Genomic DNA, 22,011 nt, shown 5'->3' with positions numbered 1-22,011 from the left:
ATGACCACATGCAGCGTATGCTTCTTTCACTGAGGACGCCCCCCCCCCCTTCCCCCTTCCCGACAAGCGGGGTGTTTCGAACAAATTTCGTAGGCCAGCTATAGAATCTACGCCACAGAGCCGCGACTGTGGCAGGGAAGAGCATGAGGTGTATGGTTGGCTAGATGATACCTGTATGGCGTTCCCGGAGCGATGTAAAAAAATGGGGAGCCTAAACGCTCCCGCATAAATGCAATGATGTGGCGGCCAAGCCCACGCAGCTTTCAATGTCCTGCAATTTCTAGCAAGCTTGTCGCGAATTCCTTGGCAAGTTCCACGTCGGTTCTTGTTGCGCGGGTCTTGGGTAGCGAAGCTAGTCTGCGGTGCTTCCCGCAAAAGCGATGACATCCTGCGGAGAGCTTTGGGCAGAGGCATGAACAACTTGGCCCATCAGCCCAACATATAAATCCTGCTAATCTCCCAAAGGGTATTGTTCTAAAATTTGTGTAATCACATCAATAGGATCTTGTTTAGCGCGTCGTTCAAAACACGCAGAAACGCTATCCCAGTCCTCCAAGTATTGTGCCTCCTTTACCGTCCGGCCTCTCGGCCTGGGGTAAACCGATGATAGGGCCACCGACACCTTCGCCGTCCACACCAGGAACCGTCGCTCCCCTTGCGTCTCTCGGGCTGCGTTGTTCGGTGCGCGGCTGGACGGCAGCAAAGTAGCACAAGCGAAAACGCCGTACCGTCATCGATACCCTCTGAAACCTTAAGGGTGCACCTGCGCTGGATGATTGATTCCACACAATTAGCCGCAAAGCCTTCGGTCGTCACATCTTTGTCCCTCACCGCAAGTGAGCCCTCCAAAGACGGTCCACAATTGCGCTGTTGGCATCGACTGCTTTGTTCCCTTATTTGCAGCGGCGACAAGCTGGCGACATTGTTACAAGAGGTTGCCCACATCCGTGCTTCGTTGTAAACTCGAAAAAACACATGAACCCAATTTTTCCACGTGTCATCTGCTCCTCTTCATCCTTTTTAGTGCTGGGCCCGACGGGCAGCTTCAACGCTTTGCAGTGAAGCCTGGTATTCTTGCCTCTCTCCAACGCTCGCATTCTCGCCCAAAGAGTGGTAATACTCAAACGCGCTGCGCTGCGTGGTAACGAGTTTCTAATCCTGCGAAACACTGCGCACACGAAACATCTAAAAGCGACAAATTGTTTCTAGGAACGTCTTGACGCCGCACAAAAATTGAACAAACACTGCAGATAGCGCACTAAGTCAGCCGCTCAAGGGAAGAACAGTTTGCAGCAACCTGGCCGTTAATAAACTCTGAACGCACGCCAGCACGGTCATGTCCAATGCTACGATGAGACAAATGTTAGGTGGCTCTGAAGGTACCTGCTTCGTTAAAATTCCTTTTGCACACTTCATATCTCGAAACAAAGCAAAAATTATGCTGTAACTACACGCGTCGTTGATACGATCCGCAAATAAAAGACGCTAAGCACCCGCGCAAAACCCACAAACAAGGCCTATCAGACAGAACAATTAAATAATAATTGGTTTTGGGGAAAGGAAATGGCGCAGTATCTGTCTCATATATCGTTGGACACCTGAACCACGCCGTAAAGGAACTCTCTTTAAAATGACCCGGCTTAGACGACGGAATGAATCATCGAGGAACGCAGGACAGGCGCTCATTCGAGTTCCTGCTCCTCCTCGCCCTTCGTCTGCATCCTCCTGTTCACAACAAATAATGCATCACCAATTAGCCGAACCTAGTACCGTCCCGAATATTGTGCCTCGCAACGGATGCAGGCTTGCCCAAAAAGCTTTCGCGGCATGAGTTAGTGTTTATCACCTCTACCTCCAACGGAACTGCTTTCGGTAACTCTGGGAATATTTCCGCTAGTTAGAAGAGAGCATTGGGGGCAGCTTTCTTCCCTTGCTTCACGAAACGCAAGCTTTGGGCAGCTAATAAATTGGATTCTTCCGGCTGCACGCAAACGTCTTTGAAGATTTTTGATGTCCTTCCTCGGAAACCGGAAACCCGTGATGCGAAAGTGCGTGGATGGCAGCGATGGGCAAAGGAAAGAAGAGCTGACCATTTGGCCGAAAGCATCCTGATAGATACACTAAAAAACTTCAGTTCCTTGTCTTATATAGGAGGGACAAAAATGGGAGCCTTTGATTGCTTTCCCGTCTCATTCTCTTTTCTAGAGCCCGCAAAGCAGCATCTTTCACCGCTACCCTGGCGCTACATGCGGGTGATTTTTTTCTCTCATCTCGGGTAGTATTCTTTTGTCACCGGAAACGTCAACGCTCCAGAAGAGAAAAGGAAGAACACATCAGGAGCAACAAGGTCGCCGCTACACCACGGTATCGCCGCTATACTATGATAAGAACACGATTTTTTAGAAAAGCCATTACAACAGCTTGGCCTTTGTTTGAGCAGCCCAGTCTTATTGTCGTTTGGAGCCATACCATACTTGGGTACACCCACAAGTCTGTTTTTATTGCCGAACAATTTTTTTAATGGAATCGAATCGGCTACCTTGGTAAAGTGTTTTTTTCAATCATATTTTTATTCTTAAAATTTCATTATCAATAAACCACTTGGCTGTAAACTTCGGTGTCGATCTCCTGCGTGCGTTATGCATTTCCCATTTCATTTCGCTGTTCCATTTTTGTTTACTTCTTCCTTCCTCAGCATTCATTTTATTTTCATCCAGGAAATATTTATCTGAAAAACTTTCGGTGCCCCTCATTTCTTGGCCAATCCCCGTATGTGGGCATGCGCCATTTTGGAAGGAAGGAAGGAAGGCCTCAGACGTTGCTGGCACATACCCACTACGGGGGAGTGGCCAAGACACAGGCGGTTAATTGCTGGATACAGGAAAGTTTTGACGGCAAAATGAGTGGTAATAGGATGTAGCCGGATAGATTGGAAGACGGAAGGACAGGGGTCCTGTTAACTTGGAGATCGAAGACGGGACAATGGCTTAATGTGCAGAATAGTATACAATGCCTGTAATGTTCCAATGTCGTGCTGACGAATTCCAATGTTTCAATGTCACCAACAACAACAACTAACCTCCTTTATCCTTCACCTACGCACGAAACCTGCCACCATCGTTGAAGCCCCAAGCCCCGAGATCCTTTAGCGAAATTCTTCGGGCGCACTGAGAACGAGGCCGCTAACATCGAGGCCGTCGTGTCGACTGACAGCACCACCTCAGGCAGCTCGTTGAACTTCAAGCGCAAGATCAGAAACGTAAGATTCAGACGGCCGTGCACCCAGTCTACGCACCGCTGGGATCTGTGCTTAGCGAAAGGACTTACCGTATCAGGTGCTCCTGCCTTAGTGAAGGGCCTCTTGATTTATGCACCATGAAGCCGCCTAACGGCGCGTAGCCCACGCGGCCTTTCAACTGCGGTGCGGCTCTTCTGTCTGTCTGAATAGGTGAACGGGACGAGGTGCCTTCGTGCTATTACTGGGTGCTTTTATCGTTCGTTGCGTCCGCTGCAAACGCTCAAAGATTTCGGACGCCGCGATAAATGTGCGCAGCTTTCCTTCATTTGTTGAAGCGCGGGAAGAAAATACAGATTGTACTCCGCCCCGTGCTGCGAATGACTGCGAAAGTTGTGCCTGACATATGGTGTTGATATTTTGCAGACATAGATGCAGAACTGGGGGATTGTTACGACGCACATGTGCAGAAAGCCAACAGTCACTGAAACCGAAGGTTGCATAGGGGAGAGCTTTTTTTTTAATTTGAGACCGTCAACCAGTGAGAAGTGTGGTAACATTTATTTTTGCCTGAAAGTAAATTGATTACAAATCAGAAGGAAAAACAACCAGATGCCGCATGTGAGATCCGAAAGCAGGAACTCCGCATGTTGAGTGCGGTGCTCAACCAACTTCATCAACGGCCACAAATTTTTGCAAAATGCCTTCCTCGGTTTCAGCGACCACTGGTTTACTTGGTGTTTATGATTTTGACGGATGCTTTCCTTTATAGGATGCTTTGGTCGTCGCTCTCGCGCCTCTGTCTCACTGCTCTCCTCTTTTGCTCGGAGCGTCGCTCTGGTATTTGCCGGTACTCGGACAACGTGGAAACATTGCGTAGCCTGGCCATGCCTGGCCTGTCGAGAACTGTGCGTTCTGGGCTCCTTCCGTGCCGGCTGCGCATAGGGTGCCTCGACGCCCGTGCGCGCGGCACGCATGCATCGAGGAACACGGTACGGCGTTACGCCGTCCGTTCAGGTGGCAAGAGAGGCAGCGCCGGTGAGGCGGAGGCAGAGAGAGGTCGTCTTCTCTTCCCTCTCACAGCTTCTCCCTGGCAAAGCTAGGCGCGAAGAAGGCGTCATCGCGTGATGTAACGGAGCCACTTGTTTGTCCAGCGCGTAGATGCAGCGACACAAGCGGGAGCAGGTGCCGATAAGAACATTAGTGATGCGCGCGGCCTTCAGGCGTGCTCAACTGACAAGCCTAAAGTATTCACGTACCCCAGGCGTATCGCCAGACTCCTTCATGTTTCCAATTGCGAAATTTCGTATAGCGTTCGTGTGTCATAAAACGGCTGTCTCAGTGGACAAGAACTGGAGGGCTTAAGGTTGGTTGCCACGCCCATGGGCACTAACCTGAACATTTTCCGAATTGCAAACACCGAGACTGTTGCTAAAGCCACAGCCGCCTGCCAACAAAATCAGGGAAACAGGTGCATTATCAAAAATGCATAGACATAATGCATGGTCAACAGCTCTTTTTGCCTGCTTCCAGAGAGCGCCACCATCGTAAGCGATAAGAAAAAAGACAGCCAAACATGGTTGAAAGAGCCACCGCCCCGTCTCATAGGGGACGCTCCTAACTTCCATCCATCCTTCCATCCATTCCCGCAAAGTGTCCCCTGCATGGGACAAGTCACTAGTCACATTTTGAAGCGGTGTTTAACAACTGTTGCGATCTATGAGCTCTGGAGTTTGGCCGCATCATCCCGAGTGCATCCATAATCTACGCGCTGGACAACAACGCGCCCATGACGTCACGTGAGAACACCTATTAGCCGCCGATTACCAGAATTGGGGACAGCGCTCAGCCTGTGTCGCTAAGCCAGCGGCCTAGAGAGCTTTATCGGCAGCCACTCGGTCATTCTCTTTCAATCTTACTTCACGGATGATGCTGTTTGTTAATGTTCAAATCGATACTGAACGTGGTGGCAGCCAAGGGAACTAGAAACGCTTCTCCCGAATCCCTGGCAATGATTGCAAGCAGCAAACGCGGTCGCGGCAGTAATGGAAAGCAAGCAAGAGAGCGCCTTCCCCTTCATCTTCCTCGAAACTTACGTGGAGGTTCCTATTGTTTTGAGTTCAGGAACGACGAACGCCACTTTTTCCGAGAATGCCGCTCTAGTAGCTATCGCTGTCACACGCTAGACAACATCAGCTGCAGCAGCAGTAACGGCTCCTTGGGACACACTTCCATTTCTCATGTATTTTAGCCAAATGATGGATTGGCTGTTTTCACCTAGCAAGCCGCCGATGCCACTGGATAGGCAACGCGACCTTCCAGAGCCGGTACACATCGTCGCTGAGCTCCGATTCTTCCATTACTGCTGCTGCAACGACGTAGGTATGGCCTTTCTTCTTGCACACAGTGCGGGAAAAAGTCGAGTGGTCCCGTAAAACGCTTTCGTCATCAAAAACATCTTCCCAGCAGTGAGCAATAGGACGGAGACTCGACTCAAATGAACTCTCGTCAATTAACGGTATTTGAGCTAGTTTCATCGCATTGACTCCCGATTCCTTTCTTGTAGGCGTTGTAACAAGGAATTCTTCGTGAACAAATGCAACTTCTCGGGACGAATCGTAGTCTGAACTGTTTGTTTTACTGCTAGACTAACCGATAGCGAAAGGCTTCTCTGCGCAAAGAGGCACACCGGCTGTTTAGTGATGGACACACGTCGGTGTCGCTGCCTCGATACGCCTTGCACTATGCCTGGCACGCGTTCTAGCCTTATCACTTGCCTCAAATCGGGCAGTGGCAGATGCCCAAAATTTGCACAGTTGGAGAGGCCGCTGTGTAAGAGTCGTCTTGGATGTTGTTTACTCAAGTACGGTGTGCGCGCGGGTGATGTTCATCGTGGTAGCAGTCCTGTTCTTGTGGAAAAACCTCGGCCTGTACTTCGAAATGCTTTCTACTGCCCTCTACATGCAGATGTCTACGCTCATTCTCGTTATCCTCAGTGTGGGGCTGGCCTGAGTCAAGCTGCTTATGAGCGTCCCGAACTTTTTCACGCAGCTGTTCAGCGAGGAGTATATTATTCCGCAAGAAATTATTGACACCACAGACAAGACAGGCGGATCGGGAGAAAACGACTCGGACTACCAGTACGATCACAATGATCAGGACGATCTTTATAACTTAAACGATCTGGACGACCTGGGCAGTCAAGATGAGCAGGATGACCTGGATGACCTCGGCGACCTGGAGGGCCTGAGCTAGCAGGGCGACCAAAGCGACGAGGACGATCAGAGCACCCAGTGCGACCAAGGCTACCTGGCTGGCGTGGATGACGAGGACGAGAACGAGGACATGGACGATTAAGTCAACTTATGTTGTCACCAGGGCTTCCTGCTCCCCGGCGAAGAGTCAGACGACGACGGGTTCCTCGAACAGCAGAATGTCGAGCTGCACTTTTAGCCGCTTGCTGCCAGGTTAGCAGGATCCGCACAGGGCAAGAGTGCGCTGCTCCGTTCAGTCTTGCTAGCTCACATTCGCTCCGGTTATGGACAATGGTGACATAGGAAGCCACACCACGAACAGTACGCAATAAAACTCTGATGTGAAGATGGATTCAGTCGATTTACGTCTACACAGGCCTTCAGCTTTCAAAAAAGTTTGTTTATCCTCCTTGAAGACACTCAGTGCCCTTCTAACACAACTATAAACCCGCGGCGCCCTAAGACCGCGGAAAGAAAGTGGAAAAGCTTATCATCTGACCAAGAGCATCCTCCCATAAACAATAAAGAAAGGAAATATCTCATTTCCACATAATATACCGGCTACAAGAGCGGCCGTCCTTGATTTGGCCTGTTTCTCGTTTGCGTATTTTTTTCACCGCAAAGGACCCTATATTCTTTCGCTACATGTGTTTTTTTTTCTTTTTTGAATCACCGATTTTTTTTACCCTTCAAAACGCCTATGCTGCCGAAGTAGAAAAGGCAGAGCACGTCACGAGGCACGAGACGCGAGGGGTAGAGCTTCTTCCTTGTTCCTTCGGCTGCGTTCCAAGCCCACCGCCGCAGTCATTGAAGATGCCGTCCGCGAGGCTTACCTTCAGCCGCACTGAGAGCGAGACCGCTATAATCGAGGCCATCGAGTCCACGGAAAGCAGCGCTACCAAAGGATGGTTCAACTCCAAGTTCAAGAAAATGGCTGCTTACGTAAGTTCGAACGTCCATGTACCTCTGTTGTGCGCCGCTTTCGTAGGCTTATCAGTGAGCCTGAGCGTTTAGGGTGCTGGCACTCTAGCGAAGAAGCATAGTTTCGATTCAGGAAATATGTACCACGCAGCGCAGGCTACGGAGACTTAAGAGATGCCTCCGCGCTAGCTACACACCGTCTTTATCACTCGTGCAGTCGGAAGCGAAAGCACATGGAACGCTTGCGCCGCTAAAAGGGATAGCGAAAGCTGTCTGTTCTCAATGAGTTCATTGGCGTCAGCGTTAACAATGTTCTAGACTCCGATGATATTAAGGAAAGAAAGGGCACATAATTCGCTCCCTGCGTCAGTGGACGCCTTAATCGCGCTTTCAGTTACGTGGCGGGGGTGATAGAGAGATGTGGGCTGTTTGCATTAGAGCTCAAAACGCTGTGGCTGACACGCGGCACCGCAGCAGTAGGCCGAAGCGTTCATTGGGTGACCAGCCTTTCGCCAACGACCATTAATTTAACTGCCACCTGCCAGCGTGGCAGGGTGGGCGTGCTGCCTATATATACGTGTGCGCAACGCACTCATCATTGCAGAGGGGTGGTGGTTGGTAGGTGCATATCTGATACGGGTCCCGTATCTGATATTCGCCGTCTGTTTACGCGAGGAGTTCCGAGGCCTGGACTGGGAACAGCTAGGGATAAGAGGTAATGGAGAATACCTCAGTAGTCTGTCATTCGTTGATGACACTGCCTTGCTAAGTCAATCACGGGTTCAAGTGCCAAGCATGATCAATGACCTAGACAAGCAAAGGGGAACGGTGGGTCTACAAATTCATATGCAGAAAACCAAGGTAATGTTCAACAGTCTCGGAAGGGAACCGCAGTTTACAATGGGTAGCGAGAGGCTTTCAGTGCTAAGGGGATACGTCTGCTTAAGGCAGGCAGTGACCGCAGATCTGAATCACGAGAACGAAGTAGCAAGAATAATATAAATGGAGTGAAGCGCATTTGGCAGGTTCTCTCGGGTAATTAATGACACTTTACCAATATCCCTAGAGAAAAGTATATAATAGTTGTGCCTTACCGGGACTCACCTATGAGGCAGAGACGTGTAGGACAACTATAATGTTTCAACTTAAGGACAGCGCAGCGAGGTACGGAATGTGAAATGATTGGTGTAGCGTTAAGAGAAACGAAAATTGCAGAGTGGACCAGGGAGGAAATGTGGATTAATGACATCCTAGTTGAACTCAAGAAGAACTAATGAGCTTGGGCAGGGGACGTATTGCGGAGGCAAGATGACTGATGATCGCTAAGGGCGATGGAACAGATTCCAAGAGAAGGCGAGCATAACAGCGGGCGGCAGAAAGTTCGGTGGGCGGATGAGATTAAAAAGTTTGCGGGGATAAGGTGGCCGCTGCTGGCATAGGGCAGGTTTAATTGCACAGATATGGGAGATGCCTTGTCCTGCAGTCGATGTAGTCAGGCTGATGATCAAATACATTTGAAACGATTTGGCCCCAGAAAATTTGTCCATATTTCGAGTCATCCATATTAACTCGGATCGTATTATCTAGGCATGATTGTATTCCAACTTGCAATCCGAGGAAAGTTTTCTGGTTACAGGAAACCAAAAAACGTGTTGCAACGGGCGACTTCGATTCAGATCATTAGTACTACTTATACCGCTACGCATATCTTGCTCCTTCACTCCAGATCACCTTTTTGAATACGGCACCCCAGGTGGCCGAAATTTCCGGAGCCCTTCACTAAGGCGTCCCTCACAGCCTAAGTCTCTTCGGCAAGTTAAACCCCATAAACCAAACCAAACTAAACGTCTCTATCTGAGCCCATTCACCCGTGTCAGTGCAGAGCGTCAGTCTGGACATTACTCGGTGTCGGCCACGGTACGATCGGGTGCGGTCCTTCGCAGGTGATCTACGTCGTGGCGGCAATCCTCATCCTGTGGCAAATCCGTGGTCTCCATCTCAACGCACCTTCGGCAAGCGGATACGTGGTGCTGGGCATACAGATATTCTTCGCCATTACACTGGTGCTGGCCTGCGTGAAGCTGGCCCTTGGCCTCCGGGAGTTCCACTCCCAGCTGCACAACGAAGAATACATTCCTTCAAAAGATCCTGAAAGTGGCGCAAGTGCAGACGGAGGCGGAGGGGATGAGCGGGACGACTTCGAAGACTTCTGTCGCTTGCAGGGCTTCCCGCTACCCGGGCAACCTAAGAGCGATGCAGAGTCGGACGACGAGGAGAGTGGCGAGATGCCACAGGTTCAGCTGCGCTTCTAGCAGCTCTACGCCGGTCTTGCAGCGGCAGGACACGTGTTTATCCGCCTGTGCTGCTCAATCTCTCCAGCTCGCGACCGTATCAGGCGTGGCCTCCTCAGAGAAAAGGAAACAGTACCGCCGCAGGTGTGAATTAAAGCTGCCTTGTGAATCTGAGTTAATTTGCTTCATTCTGAAACGCATCTAGAAGCGCCTCTTCGACGCCTCTCCTGGAACGCTGTTTCGTTCCTTGTTGTTCATTTCCAAGATATTGTTCCACGCATGGCAGTCTTGCTCTATATTAGTGCCCCATGACCCGGGCCGTTTATTTCAAGAATGAAGTTGGCTTAAACTAATGAATCCAAATTACTACAATACAAGCCCCAATACAAACAGCGCCTTGCTGGGCAAGTTGGTAACTGTTCAACTTTGGTTACAGGCGCGAAAAAAGACACAAAACCAGGCAGAAAGACGGGACGGAGCGCCCCTCCTTTGATTTTTTCGTAGACAACCCGCACAAATATATGCCGTCTTGCACACAAGGAATACTATCACCTTCAACATTGATGTGATAGCGAACGGCTGAAAAAACTGTTCTCAGTATTATACAAAGACTGAAGGCCTTTTACAAAGACTTTGTATAAGCCTAGGAACAATTTTTTCACCCGTTCGCTATCATATTAACTTTGAAGATGATAGTACTTCTTGTGTGCAAGACGGTAAATATTTGTGCTTGTTGCCTTCGTGCACAACCTTTGTCCGTAAAGTTTCGAGCCTACGTCAATTATAAAAAAATGCGTTTAACAATGAAATCATTTGTGCAGCACCCCTTCGATCAGTCTCCCTTGCAGTCTATACACATCTTCCAACGCTTCTTGAGGTGTTTTAATCAGTTGGAAAACACTTCTTTCGGCGCGCCTGTCAGCTACTTTGTAGTGGCGTTATGAATGGCCTTCACGCTTCCCATCCGCCGACATTTTAAGGCTCTCTTCACACGAGGAAACAGCAAAACATCGCACGGGAAGAGGTCAGGCGAGTATGGCGAATGGGGAAGTACAGTAATGCTGTGCTTGGCGAGAAATTTTGTCACTCTGAGAGCAGTGTGCGGCCTTGCGTTACTAGTGGAGAAGGCTCCACTGTCCAGATGCCCATAAGTCAGGGCGACGGCGTCTCAGTGCATCACGCATGTGTTAGAGCACGCGGATATAAATCTTCTGATTCACCGTCTGCCCTTGTGGAACAAACTCGTGGTGTACGACACCTCTGGAATCAAAAACTATCCGCGTCGTCTTTGTTTTGGTCGGTCGCCGCACATTTCTCGGCGCCGGAGAACTCGTGGACCGCCATTCGGCGCTCTGCCTCTTTGCTGGAGATCGTATTGAAAACACCATTTTTCGTCTACAGAAATGATGCTGTCGACGAATGCAGCATTCTCCTCTGCCTCGGAGATCAAATAAGAGCTCACTGAGGCCCGCGTGTCCTTCTGGTCCTGTGTGACGGAGTGCGGCACAAGTCTGGCATTCAGCTTCTGTTTCCACAAGCTCTCACGCGAAATTTGCTGCCGTGTTGTCTTACTAATGTCGAGAGCATCTCATAGCATGCGAACTGTAATGGTGCGGTCTTGCTGTATGATTTCTTTGATCCCAGCCACGTTGTTTTCGTTCCGTGATGTTGTAGGGCGCCCCCAGCTGCCTTGTGTCGTCTTCCACCGAAGTTATCCCCGAAACAAACCTCTTCTGCCACTCGAAAACTCGCGCCCGCGATAATGTCTCGTTGCCGTAAGCGTCGCGAGGGAGCTGATGCGTTTGTGTGGGTGTTTTGCCAAGCTTCACACAGAACTTTATGTTTGCACGCTGCTCGTGGTGGACGCCCATCTCTCCACATTCACTCATAGTAAAATGCGCAGACGAATAGTGACAGCGTATTTCATACATGTAGTGCCATCTATCCGCTTCCACAGCAAAAAACATAAATGATTCAGGTTAGCACCAAAAGATGGCACTACACATACGCACAAACATTTGCTTTGGGGAAATATTTCTTGAGAAAATAAATCAGTCTCGAAAGTTTACGGACAAAGGTTGTAAATCAGTTGTGAGTTGGCGCTCCGTGCCGTTTTTCTGCCTCGTGTTGTGTCTTTTTCGGGCCTGTAACCAAAGATGAAGCCTCAATACAATTAGCTGAACGCGGCTCAGTGATCCCTTCCTTAGAGTTAAAAGTTTCTCGCTCCTCTCCGGGCGCAGGCCTGCACAAGGCGGTATTCCGGACCCGGCTGTGAATATAAATGCGTTTAACAATCAGTGCGCTAGCAGTAGCTCTTCCAAAGTGTGGAACAAACAGATGTGCCCTCCTCCATCCGCAACTTTGCGGGTCATGTGTATGCAGCCTGTATCAAAGTCACACTGCCAGGTCTCTAGCCCGTTAGCTGGCCGTAGCTGACCACGCGCTTGGCGCCACGAGGTTCCTGTTGTCTCCTCTTTGGTGTCTCTGCAATATGTCAGTTTAGTCAGCTTTGTGAAGCACATGACATCATTTAATAGGCGCCATATACCGGGTGTTGCAGGGAAAACTTACGAAATTTTCAAAAATAGGTTTTTTTGGGGTAAAAATATGGCGTTTGCGGCACAATATTACTATCGCTGACGGACACCAGGATACCGCTGAATCGTCTTTAGTAAGCAGGCTGACTCAATTTTACTTAAATTTTAAATATTAGAGTTTGACGCCTAGTTGCAATTAGAGATTTGTAGCCGGTCGTTAGTAATATCCTTATCAGTTTTTAGAATTTCGAAAGCGTTATTACCCTTGGCGCTGGAGGAGTTGATTTGTCCGCCTGCTTTCGAAAGCGCATTTAATTTCGCACGATGCAGCCTAAATTTGTCGGGCCACAGCAGCGACGGTTATCGCGTTTTCGAAATTTTAAAAGCTGATATAGCTATTACTAACCACCGGCTACAGAACTCTAGTTACCACTAGGCGCCTAACTCTATTAGTTAAGAAGTTAATATTCAAAATTATTTAACTAGGTTACTACTTCAGACGATTCAAAGGTTTCTGGTGTCTGCCAATACTGGTAATTCTCTGCCTCAAAAGCATATTTTTACCCCAAAAAGCCTCTCTGAATATTTTTGAAAGCGTGCGCTGAAACATATCGCATATAGTTTGTTTGTTTTTTCTATTTTCTGGAAGCGCCCACTTTTTTCGCACTATGTACGTATAAGTTACAGCCAGCGCTGCGGTTGCTGCATGCTGCCGACACTCTTGCATTGGCATCGAGGAAATGTTGAGACTTGATGATGGTGGTGAATTTTTATGTCGCAAGGACATCTGTGGCCAAACAGCGCCATGGCACAGGGTGGTTTCTGCTACTCAAGGTGAAGTCAAAGACCTATTTCCCAAGCATTTCAGCTTAGAAATGTCGAGCCCCAAATCAGGAGAAACCTTGTATAAACTGTGCCAACGGCGGGTACCCAGCGGCACTGGAGATCGAAACCCCTACCTCGTGCAGGTGAAGCGGATAATTATTGAGACTTCGTGCAAGTGGCGAAAAGAGAGCGCTTAGCGAATATTGTGATGTGCAGGGAAAAATTCGTTTCAAGAGTGCTTTCTTCTTCAATCCCATGAAAAGCAGAAACCGGTAAGCGCGTAAAAACACACAAAGAGCGGGGAAATGTCTAGAACACACTCAATATATGCACAGTTTCCGAGTATTATGCGGTACTTTCTGTACTTTCGGTCACGTAAGGCTTCATTGCGTGTCCCGGCTTCTTTCATGTGCCTGAGCACAAGCCGCGGTCCATATGTCATGGCTGATAATGCTAGAATCTGAACTTGCAGCGGTAGACCAGACATCGCTTGACGATTAATCCATCTCTCACCAGACCTATCACGAATGCCGCACATGCTGTCCCGGAATTATGGCCTAATGACAGGTTGGTCTGCAGGTAAGAGCGAGAACAAGAGAGTACGCAGACACGCGACCACTTATTACGATACACTGTTTCACACATCAAACGCAAATCAGTGAAAGGTACGCAAGTAGTCGGCAGGAAAGAAATAAGTAAAGGCTTCTTAGTCCGCGCTTCTTTTGAAAATTGGGTTTTGACGAACAGAAAAGGCGCGCTAACTGCCTCACTTCTCGGCGGACACATCAACCGCGCCTTAATGGAAGGAAGGTAGGTGGGACTGAAAGAAGAGAGAGAGCGGAACCTTAACGTGCGCTGACACTACGCAACATACGGGCGCCATTTCCATTTCGCCTCCATCGACACGCGGCCGCCGCGGCCGGATGGCCGAGTGGAAAAAAACCAACCGTGTGCCGTCACCAATACGATCGCATTTGATCATGATCATGGCAAATGTATCATGCGATATTCCTAGGGGCAATGCATTTAATATTTTTCGCTAACCATGATCATCGCACTACTCATTGATCGCGTATGCAGACAGTGGAAACAGGAGCGCAATACTCTCACAGCGTTTGCAACCGATGTATGAAACGAAGTATGGTATGGGCGAGAAAAATAAAGTGGAACAAGGCTGGTGGTCCCGCTGAAAAGCATTTTTTTTTTTGAAGGGGGTCTTCTGAGCGGGGAGAGGCGCCCAATCCATTTCACCTATGACTTTTGCTGTCAAGTGGGCCCGCGGTGCACAAGCTGCCGCTGGTCTCCCTTGCTAGAGCTGGACAGCGCGGCCTCCCATTGCTCAATGTTGGGGATTACTGAGGATGCTTGCGCTTTCGGGTAAGTCAGGGCGTTGCAATACAGGGTTTAACAGCAGCGGCCATAGACACTAACTTCCTCACTAAATGCTGGGCGAGTGAACTATTCCCCGGACCCAAAGAAACAAGGAGAGAGATAAGGTAGCAGGTTATTATTGAATAAGTGACGGTAGTTGATACGCAAGATAGTTGATACACCAATGCTGCTAGCGCCGCCTGCCGTGGCCTCGCCCTTTTCCGAGGACCATGCCCAAGCAGCGCTCTAATCAGCAGAGCGACGCGAAGCTCGCGGCGGAGTACGAAAGGGGGGACCCTCGCTGTGTAGTGGACAGCCACTGTGCGAGGATTGGCGTCTACCAGCTCGCTTTCTCTGGAAACTCTGGGAGCTTGTTATGGACTGTTCCCTTGGAGTAAATAAAAAGAAACAAGAGGGGGAGAGGGTCCCGTTACTTGCGCGGGGAACGCCGCCTCGGGGAAGCTGCAGTGTCTTCGCCAGCTGCATCGCCTGTGGTTCAAGTGACCGCTATCGCTGCCAAGTGAACATCCATCGACCTCGGTGTTTGCAATTTAGACACCCCTTTAAAGAGAGTCGCGGCGCATCGCGCTGGGAGCGACACATCGTTCAGCGCTGGCAGCCGGTCAGTGAACTCAACAACAGCAACAGCAGGGCGCCAGGCACGATTCCTCTAAAATAGCGAGGAGGGCGTTTAGTTGAGCGCTTCAGGTTGCCTATGTCGCCGACAGTCCTTGAAGCCATGTCGCTTTTGCATCCTCGCTTTTCATTTTTGCTGTGAGACCAATGGAGAAAGACCGAACTGACGGAATACGGCTTGAGTTCCGGCGATCCTTCATGTTAGTTGTTCTACTATTCTTGTTTCCCTACTTATCGAGGTTAGTAATATCCCCAGTTGCAAAAGGAATGTTTCTTACCTTCTGTAACACTGGACTGGTTCTAATTTTTTTGTTTCTCTGTGAGAATTCGAAATGCGAACAAAGACGCTTTTTTATTCATTGTGCGCAGCGCCTTAAGTTGTCGCGTTGTGGGGGTCCAGTGGATTCATAGCGAACATTGGACGTCCGCATTGCGGAGCCGAAAACAAGCGAGTTTACAGCTTTTTGTTAAGTTAAAAATAACTAGAATAATATTAAATAATGAACATTTTTTTCGTAATCCCTATAATTACCAAGCGTTGATTTCGGACATACCGACCAATTATAGCGTGTTAAAGCGAAGACTACTTGCACATCCGGGTTGCGCGCCCGCACAGCGTTGGGAAAGCCTTAATGGCTAGAGGATACTGACATGCGAGAAGCCGATGCCGAGAATGTGAGACGAGGGCATTGGGACCAGGAAGTGCGCGCTTGCGAAGCCGAAGCCGCTAAACGCGAGAGGATGTCAGACCACGATGAAGCCACACTCAGGAGTTTGAGCTTAAAATTAAGGTCAACTCATTCATCTTTGCGGGATCGCTCTTCGACAGACTGTTAAAGTTGCTGCGGATTGCAGCGGTATAGCTGCATACGCTTGAATGCGTCATCCCCCTGAGACATCATAGGGAAGCGGAGCTGAAATTCGCAGCTTCTTTAACCGTTGCCTCGTAGTTTTTTTCGTTCTCTCCCCTTACCTTCTCTTTATGATCGCATGCAGCGTATGCTTCTTTCTCTGAAAAAGCCCACCCCCCTCCCCCTTCCCGACCAGCGGGGTATTTCGGACAAATTTCGTAGACCAGCTATAGAATCTATGCTACAGCGCGCGACTGTGGTAGGGAAGAGCATGAGGTGTATGGTTGTCTAGATGATATCTGTATGGCGTTCTCCGAGTGATGTATAACAATGGCGCGCCTCAACGCTCCCGCATAAATGCAAAGGTGTGGCGGCCAAGCCCACGCAGCTTGCAAGATCCTGCAATTTCTAGCAAGCTTGTTGTGAATTCCTTGGCAAGTTCCACGTCGGTTGTTGCGCGGGCCTTCGGTAGCGGAGCTGCTCTGCGGTGCGTCGCGGAAAAGCTATGACGTCCTGGGGAGAGATTTGGGCAGAGGCATGAACAACTTGGCCGATTTTGATTGGCCCAGCCCAACATATAAATCCTGCTTATCTCCCTAGGGGCATCGTTCTAAAATTTGTATGTTTACATCGATAGCATCTTGTTTAGCCCGTTGTTCAAAACACGCAGACAGGCATTCCCAGTCCTCCAAGTACTGTGCCTCCTTTACCGTCCGGCCTCTCGGCCAGGGGTAAACCGATGATGGGGCCACCGATACCTTCGCCGTCCACACCAGGAACCGTCGCTCCCCTTGCGTCTCTCGGGCTGCGTTGTTCGGTGCGTGGCTAGCCGGAAGCATAGTAGCACAAGCGAAAACGCTGTACCGTCATCGATACCCTCTGAAACCTGAAGGGTGCACCTGCGCTGGATGATTGATGCCACACAATTAGCCGCAAAGCCTTCGGCCGTCACATCTTTGTCCCTCACCGCAAGTGAGCCCTTCAAAGAGGGTCCACACGTGCGCTGTTGGCGTCGACTGCTTTGTTTCCTTAGTTGATGCGGCGAGAAGCTGGCGACACTGTCGCAAGAGGTTGCCCACGTCCGTGCTTCGTTGTAAACTCGTAAAAACACATGAACCCAATTTTTCCGCGTGTCATTTGCGCTTTTTCATCATTTTTAGTGCTGCGCCCAACGGGCAGCTTCAACGCTTTGCAGTGAAACCTGGTCTTGTCTCTTTCCAGCGCTCGCCTTCTCGTCCCAAGAGTGGTAATACTCAAATTGCGCGGCGCTGCGTGGTAACGAGTTTCTAATCCTACGAACCACTACGCACACGGAACATCTAAAAGCGACAAATTGTTTCTAGGAACGTCTTGACGCCGCACAAAAATTGGACAAACACTGCAGTTAGCGCAATAAGTGAGGCGCTCAAGGTAACAGCAGTTTGTAGCAACATAGCAGTTAATAAACTCTGAACGCATGCCAGCCCGGTCATGTACAATGCTCTCATGAGACAAATGTTCATACCTCGAAAGAAAAAATTGGGATCTAACTACACGCATCTTTGATACGATCCGCAAAAACAGAAAGACGCTAAGCACCGGCGCAAAACCCACAAACAAGGCATATCAGACAGAACAACTCTTTTTTCAAAATGACCCGGCTTAGACGACGGAATGAATCATCGACGAACGCAGGACAGGCGCTCATTCGAGTTCCTGCTCCTCCTCGCCCGTCGTCTGCATCCCCCTGTTCGCAACCAATTAGCCGAAGCCAGTACCGTGCCGAATATTGTGCCTCAACCGGACGCAGGCGTGCCCAAAAACCTTTCGTGGCATGAGGTAGTGTTTATCACCTCTACCTCCAACGGAACTGCTTTCGGAAACTCTGGGAATATTTCCGCAAGTTAGAAGAGAGCATTGGGGGCAGCTTTCTTCCCTTGCTGCACGAAACACAAGCTTTGGGCAGCTAATGAATTGGATTCTTGCGGCTGCACGCAAAAGTCTTTGAAGATTTTTGATGTCCTTCCTCGGAATCCGGAAACCCGGGATGCGAAACAGCGTGGATTGGAGCGATGGTCAAAGGAAAGAAGAGCTGACCATTTGGCCAAAAGCTTCCTGCTAGATACACTAAAAGACGTCACTTCCGCGTAATACATAGGAGGGACAAAAATGGGAGTCTGATTGCTTTCGCATCTCTTTCTCTTTTCTAGAGGCTACAAATCAGCACCTTTGACCGCTACCCAGGCGCTACATGCCGGTGATTTTTTCCCATCACGGGAAGTATGCTTTTGTCACCGGAAACGCCAGAAGTGAAAAGGAAGACCACATAACGTGAAACGAAGGAACTTCTTCCTTATTTCTTCACCTTCGCTCGAATCCTGCCGCCATCGTTGCAGCCCCTAGCCCCGAGATGCCTTTTGCGAAATTCTTCGGGCGCACTGAGAACGAGGCCGCAAACATCGAGGCCGTCGTGTCGACTCACAGCACGACCGCAGACAGCTCGTTCAACTTCAAGCGCAAGATCAGAAACGTAAGATTCAGACGGCCGTGTACCCAGTCTGCGCACCGCTGGGATCTGTGCTTAGCGAAAGGCCTTAACATATCAGGTGCTGCTGCCTTAGTGAAGGGCCGCTTGATTTATGCACCATGAAGCCGCTTAACGGCGCGTAGCCCACGCAGCCTTTCAACCGCGGAGCGGCTCTTCTGTCCGTCTGAATAGGTGAACGGGACGATGTGCCTTCGTGCTATTACTCGGTGCTTTATCGTTCGTTCCGCCTGCTGCAAACGCTCAAAGATTTCGGGCTCCGCGATAAATGTGCGCAGCATTTCTTCATTTGTTGAAGCGCGGGAAGAAAATACTGATTGTCGTCAGCCCCCTGCTGCGAATGACAGCGAAAGTTGTGCCTGACATATGGTGTTGATATTTAGCAGACATGGATGCAGAACTGTGGGGCTTGTTACGACGCACATGTGAAGAAATTCAACCGTCACTGAAACCGAAGGTTGCACAGGGGAGCGATTTTTTTCAATTTGTGACCGTCAACCAATGAGAAGTAAGGTATCATTTGCTTTTATCTGAAAGTAAACTGATTAGAAAGTAGAAGGAAAAACAACCATGTGCCTCCGGCGGGATACGAACCCAGGACCTTCGTATGTCGATTGCGGTGCTCTGCCAACTTAATCTACGGCCACAAATTTTGAGGAGATGCTTTCCTCGATTTCACCGACTGTTGCCTATCTTAGTGTTCATAATTTTGACTGGTGCTTTCCTTTATAGGATGCTTTTGTCGTCGCTCTCGCGCCTCTGTCTCACTGTTCTCCCCTTTTGCTCGGAGCGTCGCTCTCGTCTTGCCTGTACTCGGAAGACGTGCAAACATTGCGTAGCCTGGCCATGCCTACCTGTCGAGAACTGTGCTTTCTGGGGTCCTTCCGTGCCGGCTGCGCATAGGGTGCCTCGACGCCCGTGCGCGCAACACGCATGCATCTAGGAACGCTCCACGGCGTTACGCCGTCCGTTCAGGTGTTCAAGAGAGGCTGCGCCGGTGAGGCGGAGGCAGCGAGAGCTCGTCTTCTGTTCCCTCTCACAACTTCTCCCTCGCAACGCTAGGCGCGAAAAAGGCGTCATCGCGTGACGTAACGGGGCCACTTGTTTGTCCAGCACGTAGATGCAGCGACACAAGCGGGAGCAGGTGCCGATGAGAACATTAGTCATGCGCGCGGCCTTTAGGCGTGCTCAACTGACACGCCTAAACTATTCACATCGGTGAATACTCCAGGCGTACCGCCAGACTCCTTGATGTTTCGAATTGCGAAATTTCCTATAGTGTTCATGTATCAACAAACGGCCGTCTGAGGGGTAAAAACTGGGGGGCTCACGTATTGTTGCCACACCCATGGGCACTAACCTTAACATTATCCGAATTGCAAACAGCGAGACTGTTCCTAAAGGCACAGTCACCTGCCAACAAAATCAGTGAAACAGGTGCATTATGAAAAATGCATAGACATAATGCATGGTCAACAGCTCTTCTCTCCCGCTTCCAGAGAGCGCCACCGCCCCGTCTCATAGGGCACGCTCTTAACTTCCATCCATCCATGCATTCCCGCAGTGTCCCCTGCGTGGGACAAGTAACTAGTCACATTTTATAGCGGTGTTTAACAGCTGGTGCGATATAAGAGTTCTGGATTTTGGCAGCATCCTCCAGCGTGCATCGCTGAAGCTACGCGCTGGACAACATGGCGCCAATGACGTCACGTGAGAACACCTATTAGCCTCCCATTACCAGAATTGGGGACAGCGCTCAGCCAGTGTCGCTAAGACTAGCGGCCTATAGAGCTTCAGCGGCAGACACTCGGTCATTTTCTTTCTTACGTCACGGATGTTGTCAGCGCGCTAATTGTTGATGTTCAAAGTGATGCGCCACGTGCTGGCAGCCAAGGGAACTGGAAGCGCTTCTCCCGAATTTCTGGCAATGATTACAAGCAGCAAAAGTCGCTGCGGCAGTAAAGGAGAGGAACCGAGAGGGCGCCTTCCCCTTCAACTTCCTCGAAAATTATGTGGAGGTTCCTATACTTTTAGTCCATGAACTACAGACGCCGCTCTTTCCTAGAATGCCGTTCTAGCAGCTATCGCTGTCATTCGCTAGACAACTGTAGCGGTAGCAGCAGTAACGGCTGCTTGGGACCCACTTGCATTTCTCATGTATTTTGGCCAAATGTTGGATTGGCTATTTTCACCTTGCAAGCCGCTGATGCAGCTGGATAGGCAACGCGACCTTCCAGAGCCAGTACACAGCCTCACTGAGCTCCGATTCTCCCGTTACTGCAGCTGTAACGACGTAGGTATGGCCTTTCTTCTTGCACACAGTGCGAGAAAAAGACGTCCGGTCCTTTAAAACACTTGCGTCATCAAAGAACATCCTCTGAGCAGTGAGCATTAAATTGGAGACTGATCACAAATGAACTGTGGTCAATTAACGTTATTTGAGCAAGTTTCATCTCATTGACTCTCAGGTTCCTTTCGTGTAGGCATTGTAATAAGGAATTCTCTGAGTGAATTGTGCTTAGAACTGTGTGTTTTACTGCTAGCACTAACGGATAGCGAAAGGCTTCTCTGCGCAAAGTGGCACGCCGGCTATTTGGTGATGAACACAGGTCGGTGTCGCAGCCTCTAAACGCCTTGCACTAAACTTGGCACGCGTTCTCGCCTCAAATCGGGCAGTAGCAGATGCCCGCCATTTCCCACAGTTGGAGAGGCCGCTGTGTTGAGTCGTCTTGGATGTTGTTTACTCAAGTACGGTTTGCGCGCAGGTGATGTTCATCCTGGTAGCAGTCCTGATCTTGTGGAAAAACCTCGACCTGTACTTCGAAATCCTTTCTACTTTCTTCTCTGTGGTGATGACTACGGGAATTGTCGTCATCCTCACTGTGGCGCTGGTCTGGTTCAAGCTGCTTCTGAGGATCCCCAACTGGCCCGTGCGGCTGTTAGACGAGCACATTCATCAGCAAGCAATTATTGACACCACCGCCAATACGGGCGGTTCGGGAGAAGGCAACTTAGACTACCAGAACGATCGCAAAGATAAGGACGATCTGCACGACCTGGACAGTCAAGAGCACCAGGATGACCTGGGTGACCCCAGTGACCTGGAGGACCTGGACTATCAGGACGATGAGAGTGACCAGTGCGACCAAGGCTACCTGACTGACGGGGACGACCAGGACGACATGGAGGATTTCGACAACTTATTTCGTCACCATGGCTTCCTGCTGCCCATCGCAGAGTCAGACGACAACGGGTTATTCGTAGAGCAGAATGTCGAGCTGCACTTTTAGCCGCTGGACGCCAGGTTAGCAGGATCTGCAGAAGTCAAGATGCCGCTGCTTCGTTCAGTCTCGCTTGCTCACATCCGCTTCCTTCATGAACAGTAGTGAAAGAGGAAGCAACACCGCGAACAGTACGCAATAAAACTCTCATGTGAGCATGAATTGAGTCGATTTATGTCACTCGGGAAGACGGTACACATACACACACGATGCTTTCTGCCAATATGCCGTGTTCATTTTTTGATAATTTGCCGAAAGCTATTCGTACGGCATGGATGGGTGTCG

At 49.8% G+C, this 22,011-nt stretch overlaps 2 protein-coding genes across 2 annotated transcripts; both read left to right on the top strand.

The window, feature by feature from the left end:
• The first annotated feature begins 7,250 nt into the window (after positions 1-7,250).
• LOC144112065 (uncharacterized) lies at positions 7,251-9,805 on the top strand. Its single transcript, XM_077645143.1, has 2 exons — positions 7,251-7,431; positions 9,354-9,805. The coding sequence occupies exons 1-2, from the start codon at positions 7,303-7,305 to the stop codon at positions 9,720-9,722; spliced, it is 498 nt and encodes a 165-aa protein (XP_077501269.1). The 5' UTR covers positions 7,251-7,302; the 3' UTR covers positions 9,723-9,805.
• Positions 9,806-18,310: 8,505 nt separating this feature from the next.
• LOC144112070 (uncharacterized) lies at positions 18,311-21,750 on the top strand. Its single transcript, XM_077645147.1, has 2 exons — positions 18,311-18,430; positions 21,211-21,750. The coding sequence occupies exons 1-2, from the start codon at positions 18,311-18,313 to the stop codon at positions 21,733-21,735; spliced, it is 645 nt and encodes a 214-aa protein (XP_077501273.1). The 3' UTR covers positions 21,736-21,750.
• The last annotated feature ends 261 nt before the right edge of the window (positions 21,751-22,011 follow it).

The sequence above is a fragment of the Amblyomma americanum genome, unplaced genomic scaffold (genome assembly GCF_052857255.1).
Source record: "Amblyomma americanum isolate KBUSLIRL-KWMA unplaced genomic scaffold, ASM5285725v1 scaffold_42, whole genome shotgun sequence".
NCBI classification, from domain to species: Eukaryota; Metazoa; Arthropoda; class Arachnida; order Ixodida; family Ixodidae; genus Amblyomma; species Amblyomma americanum.
The sequence above is the reverse complement of the archived record's forward strand: the minus strand, read 5'-3'. Positions and strand labels throughout refer to the sequence as shown.